The sequence below is a fragment of the Phymastichus coffea genome, unplaced genomic scaffold, assembly GCF_024137745.1.
Source record: "Phymastichus coffea isolate CEN01 unplaced genomic scaffold, Cenicafe_Pcof_1.1 PCOF00110, whole genome shotgun sequence".
NCBI lineage: Eukaryota > Metazoa > Arthropoda > Insecta > Hymenoptera > Eulophidae > Phymastichus > Phymastichus coffea.
The window spans coordinates 333077-339190 of record NW_026706921.1 but is presented as its reverse complement, the minus strand read 5'-3'; the positions used below and the strand labels follow the sequence as shown (position 1 = coordinate 339190).

The window sequence follows — 6114 nt, the reverse complement described above, 5'->3', positions numbered from 1 at the left end:
CCTTTAAGTGAAGGATGCAGGGCAACAACTTGTTATTTGATCAAAGAAGATTTACTATTCGCTGTGAACATGTAGAGAGAGGGGATAGCAGCGCTAGCGTCAATCTTAACATTGGTTCTTATGGAAATTTCCCACTTTTACGCCGACGGCGGCCACGGAACTAATTTCTTACCATAAAATTTAACATACATGACTTTTCCAGCTTTTTGAGGGCGCCACCAAACTTGCTCACAGTGAATAATCATAGAGAATTTGCGATCTCAAGGTTACAGGATACTTGATATATATACATACATACATACATTCACATGTATATTACATCATGGAGACTATAGATAATATACATATATATAAAGTCTCCGCTCATAGAGCTTCATCTTTAGTATATCTCTAATGGGGCAAAGGGGAAAAATAAAAATTAATTCTTAGCTTTCTAGCTGTGATAATCAATCAGTCTGATTTCCCACCAAGGAATGTACCACCGTATATACAAAATAATGAAGTTTCTATATTCACTGAATCCACAATAGCAAATTGTTTTTATAATTTTTTCGTTAAAAAATCCATCATATTCATTCAAAAAATTAAAACTTTTAATAAAATAACCTAATGGTAAATACATAAAAACAAAAATCAGAAAATTTTAAAAGATTGTCCACAGTAATGTAAGTATATGTAATGTTAGATGTATTTTTTATAAAGTACTTGTAAATTATAAAATTTAAATTTGATTAATTCTCTGTGAGAAATGATTATTCGATATAATTGTGATACTGTTTACAGATTATAGATGTTTTCTATTCTTTACATTTGACTTTCCTGTTTGTTTGAATTACATGACCTACTGGTCACTAGATTCATAATTTAATAGAATGATAAAAGTGATAAACAATCAAAAGAAGGATGAAGTTAGTTTGTAGCATTGAAGTTTTTCATAGGCACTTAACATTTGTACCAAATATTAGGAGAAGGAAACCTCAACAGTCCTGTTTAGCATTAGGAAGGCAATCTGTTAAAAGTGAAGATGTTTACTTATTACTCCAGACTCAGACAAATAAAGTTGGTACAAAGTTCAAGGTATATCATTTATCATTGTTAAACATAGTTTACTATTATTGTACTTTAAATAAATTAATCAAATAAATTTATTTAGGTTAACAATAATATTGAAAAACTCTTTACAAGGTGTATTGATGAGGGAAAGGCCACAATCAGATTAATAGAACCACCTGTTGATATAAACTTGCAAGGAGATAAACTACAAATAAAAAGCTTTTTAAATGTATTAAAGCTTTGTTTACAAAAGAAATATGATCCTGCAATTTTGAATTTGTCCAATCTTACTCCAAAAATATTAAAAGCAACTCCTAAAACAACACTAGTTATAAAGAAAAAGTCTGATTATCCAGTTTTAGAAGGTTTTCCAAGAATAACTGTAGAATTACATATTGTAAACCTACAGAGAAAATCTTTTGATAGACAAATTTTAAAACTACAAAGTTTGAGAGTTCTAAATTTATCAGAAAATTTAATAACAAGCCTTCCCGCAGAAGTAGGTAATCTTCCACATTTGCAAGAATTATATTTAGCTGATAATCAATTGGGAAAAAGTCCAATCTCTAAATGGACATGGATGAATGGTATCAATATTTCAAGAAACTTACGCTTATTAAATCTATGTTCTAATCAAGTAAAGAGTATTTTAAATTGCACTTAAATCTTAATACACAATATTTTAACATTTATTAATGTAAATAATTTCAGATATTTAAAGTTCCTGATCAAATTGGTAAACTACATGGTTTAGTATCTTTATATCTAACCAATAATAAAATTTCTGCCTTACCTCAAGGAATTGGAAATTTGAAGAACTTAAAGTTCTTAATGGTAGCTAAAAATAAGTTGTTGACTTTACCTGGAAGCATGAAAAATATTCGATTGTCTGAACTAGATGTATCAGATAATGCTTTTCAAATGCGTTGTGATAGTACACTATGTAGTTCTGATGTGAAAGTGCCTAGTCTAGTTGATCTTACAGCACGAGTTGTAGTAAAAAAAAGGTAAAAAATTTTTTGAAATTTTATGTCTTTTATCGTTAAAAAAATTATATTACTTTAGTTTTTAAAAACAATTTCAGGATGTATTATGATGCATCAATCATTCCATATACTTTGGTCTGTTATATAGATAAAGCAAATTACTGTCTATGTGGGATGCCTTGTTTTGGATCTTTTATACAAAAATTTATGCCAGTGAATTTATCTGATATTACTAACGCCGTTAAATTTACGGACCGGAATGACGTATTACTTGAATGTTACTTTTGTTCAATCAAATGTTGTGCGAAATACTACAGTTCTAGTTAAAGGGTCGATTTTTAATTTTATTGTGAATTAGTTTTTACTTATAACTGTGTAAGACGAAAAGTTTAAAAGCTCGAAGTGCCTTATATATATATTGCATTTATTTAACTTGAGATTTTTCATGAAATATTGTTTTTTATGTTACTCGATATTTTGTACATGCATATATACATCTTTTATATAAAACACATGATCAAACTATCTATTAATTTCCTTCTAATACTTTCCTTGAATAAATTCCTGTTCAAAATATATTTATTCTAAAATTATACTTATTGCATAAAAACGTTATATTGAGAAATTTTAAAGGAAGCCGCCAATTTCATAGGAAATTACGTACCATGAACACTAGCTTGATACACGTATTTATTTAGCAGCATGCACTGCGTTGTACAAGTAGTCCAAAGTTCCTTTCTGTATCCGCATGGCGTGTGTATAGGTAGGTTTTTGTAATATTTTTATCAATTTTTGCTTGGTAAAATAAGTAATTAACTTTATTATATACCATTTATTGTTTAAATTATTGTAAAAAATGTCGTCCAGTATTTAAACCCAAATTTTCCTAAGTAATTCAATGGTTTTTAAATAAAAAACTAAATGACACATGGCACGTTATCTCGGCATTTACGTTTAATGACGATAACCTCATCATTTTCGTTATTCTCGATTGTGAATAAAATTTCACAATATTTAAATATATATTAAATATACAACCAACTTGTTGATGATCCCATTTTTTTATATCACATTTTTTTATAGTCTTGCTATTTTGGAGTTTTTATAGTTAGTTTTACTTTCTCCTGCATTAATTGTGTTGAAAATACATTGTACACGAACCAATTCATTTTTTTGAATTTTATTGAGGCTTTGGAGTATATGTTTTAATCTTAATTTATTGAATAAGTCGTAATGTGATCAAAAGTACTATAAATTTATTGTTATGATTGAATTTATCAAGTTAGCGTATCTTGCTGAGGTTTGAAGGTAATTGCTCGCTCAACGTATTACAGATAAGAATATTTTTAAATTAATTATCTTTAATATTTTTCATTGAATGATTTTTTAAGTTATAGATTTGCAGGAAAAAATAGTTTTCCTATTATTGATTCATAATAAATTAACAATATGAAACTTCAAAATTGCAATATTATAAGTTTATTTGTTGATACATATCAACTCTGTAATTTTAATAAAAACAAGCTATAAGTGAAGTTTAAATTTGATATCAAAGTGTGGCAGAGGTAAGTGATTTGTATCGTGTACAATGTATTTACCTAGTAAAATAATCTTATTGCTAACATACATTGTTTGAAATGCAACTAATTTTTACTTTTCAGGCTTTATTCATCTGGCTATTGGTAAATTTCAAAAGCCAATATGCCGCAAAATGAATATATTGAGCGGCATAGAAAGCTATACGGACGAAGATTGGATTATGAAGAACGTAAAAGAAAAAGAAAAGCTCGAGCTCCTCATAAGCTTTCACAAAAAGCTCGTAGTTTGAGAGGTATCAAAGCTAAGATATTCAACAAAGAAAGAAGAAATGAAAAGATACAAATGAAAAAGAAGATTAAAGCTTATGAAGAAAAGGATGTTAAAAAGAAAGCAGAACCTACGCCAGAAGGAGCATTGCCTGTTTATCTACTTGATCGTGATGTCACATCAAGAGCTAAAGTTCTGTCTAATATGATAAAACAAAAAAGAAAAGAAAAAGCTGGTAAATGGGATGTTCCAATACCTAAAGTTAAAGCACAATCTGACTCAGAAGTATTTAAAGTTCTGAAAAGTGGAAAATCCAAGAGGAAATCATGGAAAAGAATGGTTACTAAAGTCACATTTGTAGGAGAGAATTTCACAAGAAAACCACCAAAGTTTGAAAGATTTATCAGACCAATGGGATTGAGGTTCAAGAAAGTTCATGTTACACATCCAGAATTAAAAGCTACTTTTTATTTACCAATTATTGGTGTTAAAAGAAATCCAAACTCACCAATGTATACCACTTTGGGTGTTATTACAAAGGGTACAATATTAGAAGTTAATATTTCAGAATTAGGTTTAGTTACACAAACTGGTAAAGTTGTTTGGGGTAAATATGCTCAAGTTACAAATAATCCAGAAAATGATGGATGTATCAATGCAGTACTATTAGTTTAAAAATAATTCTACAAAAAATGTTGTAAAAGTTATATTGGAAAATGTGACTTGTGGTAATCAATTTTTCTGATAAAATAAACCATTTAAATAAAATAAAACGTTGTATTTTTTGTTCCTCCATAGCTTCTTTTTTCTTAATTGAAATAGAATTTAATTGGATGAAATTTCCATATAATAGAAGTTGAACTTTTAAAATAATTTGATATTTACTTTTCAGGGCAGCCTCATCATGCAGATTTTTGTTAAAACATTAACGGGCAAGACCATCACTCTTGAGGTTGAAGCCTCTGATACAATCGAAAATGTCAAAGCAAAGATCCAAGACAAAGAAGGTAAACATATTTCTTTTAATGACTGTCCCTTATTCCTTTACACATATGTACATTGAGATTTTAAATCTTTAAAACATAGATTAAATTCAAACTTCAGTAGCAAATATGCGTTACTTTACAGTTTTTGTAATGATTGTGAAATTTTAGTACTATACATAATGCATTCAAAGTAATTGATCAAAATAAATATTGCAAAGAGTTAATTTTTAGTTACAAATTTTATTAAAACATTTAATCCTATTTATTATTATATTTTTAGAATATTTGATTTGCTAATATATTTGTTTGATACTCCGTGGGTGAGAACTTGATCATAATTCTTTTGAATAAAAACAGTTGTGATTAAAAAATTTTGCTATGAGACAAAATTAAAAATATATTGTAACCATAAAAAACTATTAAAATGTTGATGTTTTATCAAAGATTATCTAACAAAAAAAAATAATACCTGGAATGTTTTGCATGTTTAAATGAAATAATAATTATGTAATTTTGTTAATCTTTGATTTAAAGCATTCTTTTATAAACAAAATTAGTCAAAGTTACATAAAAAACTGATTAAATTTTTGTGTTCATAAGAGGTAATCATTTAGGTATTTTACTTTATAAAAATTTGATTTCTTTAATAGTCAGATTCAAAATTCATTAAAGTAATGAATGAAGTTTGATTATTTCTAATTGATTAAATCCTTTAAAGGTATTCCACCTGATCAGCAAAGGTTGATCTTTGCTGGTAAACAACTTGAAGATGGAAGGACGCTGTCTGATTACAACATACAGAAAGAATCCACACTTCACCTTGTGCTTCGTCTGCGTGGTGGTGCTAAAAAGCGCAAGAAGAAGAATTACTCTACTCCAAAAAAGATTAAACATAAGAAGAAGAAAGTCAAACTCGCTGTATTAAAATTCTACAAGGTTTATTTAAATATCTGATTTGATTACTTCAATAAAGTATGCGAAATTTCCAATTCACACTGTTTGTTTATTTACAGGTTGATGAAAACGGTAAAATTCACCGTTTGAGACGAGAATGCCCCTCTGAACAGTGTGGAGCTGGAGTTTTTATGGCTGCGATGGAAGACAGGCATTACTGTGGAAAGTGCGGATACACCCTTGTTTTCAACAAACCCGAGGACAAATGAGTACGGAGTATATAATCTGTATTTACTTTTATTATAATAAATTTAAGTAAAAATTACCAGCAAGAAATGTTATACTTGTATATCCTTTTTTATTATATAAGAAAAAAGAGAGGGGGATGA

At 28.2% G+C, this 6114-nt stretch overlaps 3 protein-coding genes across 4 annotated transcripts; all 3 read left to right on the top strand.

The window, feature by feature from the left end:
- Nucleotides 1-405: 405 nt before the first annotated feature.
- LOC131670414 (leucine-rich repeat protein 1-like) lies at nucleotides 406-2512 on the top strand. 2 transcript variants are annotated; one of them, XM_058946006.1, is made up of 5 exons: nucleotides 406-665; nucleotides 784-1077; nucleotides 1154-1690; nucleotides 1765-2060; nucleotides 2138-2512. In XM_058946006.1, the coding sequence occupies exons 2-5, from the start codon at nucleotides 904-906 to the stop codon at nucleotides 2364-2366; spliced, it is 1236 nt and encodes a 411-aa protein (XP_058801989.1). In that variant the 5' UTR covers nucleotides 406-665; nucleotides 784-903; the 3' UTR covers nucleotides 2367-2512. The 2 variants fall into 2 exon arrangements, with proteins under 2 accessions (XP_058801989.1, XP_058801990.1); XM_058946007.1 differs by lacking the exon at nucleotides 406-665 and having other exon boundaries at nucleotides 875-1077; nucleotides 1186-1690.
- A 258-nt stretch (nucleotides 2513-2770) lies between these two features.
- LOC131670481 (ubiquitin-ribosomal protein eS31 fusion protein) lies at nucleotides 2771-6053 on the top strand. The gene is made up of 4 exons (XM_058946106.1): nucleotides 2771-2802; nucleotides 4738-4852; nucleotides 5550-5767; nucleotides 5845-6053. Exons 2-4 carry the CDS (start codon nucleotides 4750-4752, stop codon nucleotides 5992-5994), a joined length of 471 nt encoding a protein of 156 aa, XP_058802089.1. The 5' UTR covers nucleotides 2771-2802; nucleotides 4738-4749; the 3' UTR covers nucleotides 5995-6053.
- Nucleotides 3494-4670, top strand: LOC131670480 (ribosome biogenesis protein NSA2 homolog). The gene is made up of 2 exons (XM_058946105.1): nucleotides 3494-3604; nucleotides 3701-4670. Exon 2 carries the CDS (start codon nucleotides 3741-3743, stop codon nucleotides 4518-4520), a length of 780 nt encoding a protein of 259 aa, XP_058802088.1. The 5' UTR covers nucleotides 3494-3604; nucleotides 3701-3740; the 3' UTR covers nucleotides 4521-4670.
- Nucleotides 6054-6114: the final 61 nt, after the last annotated feature.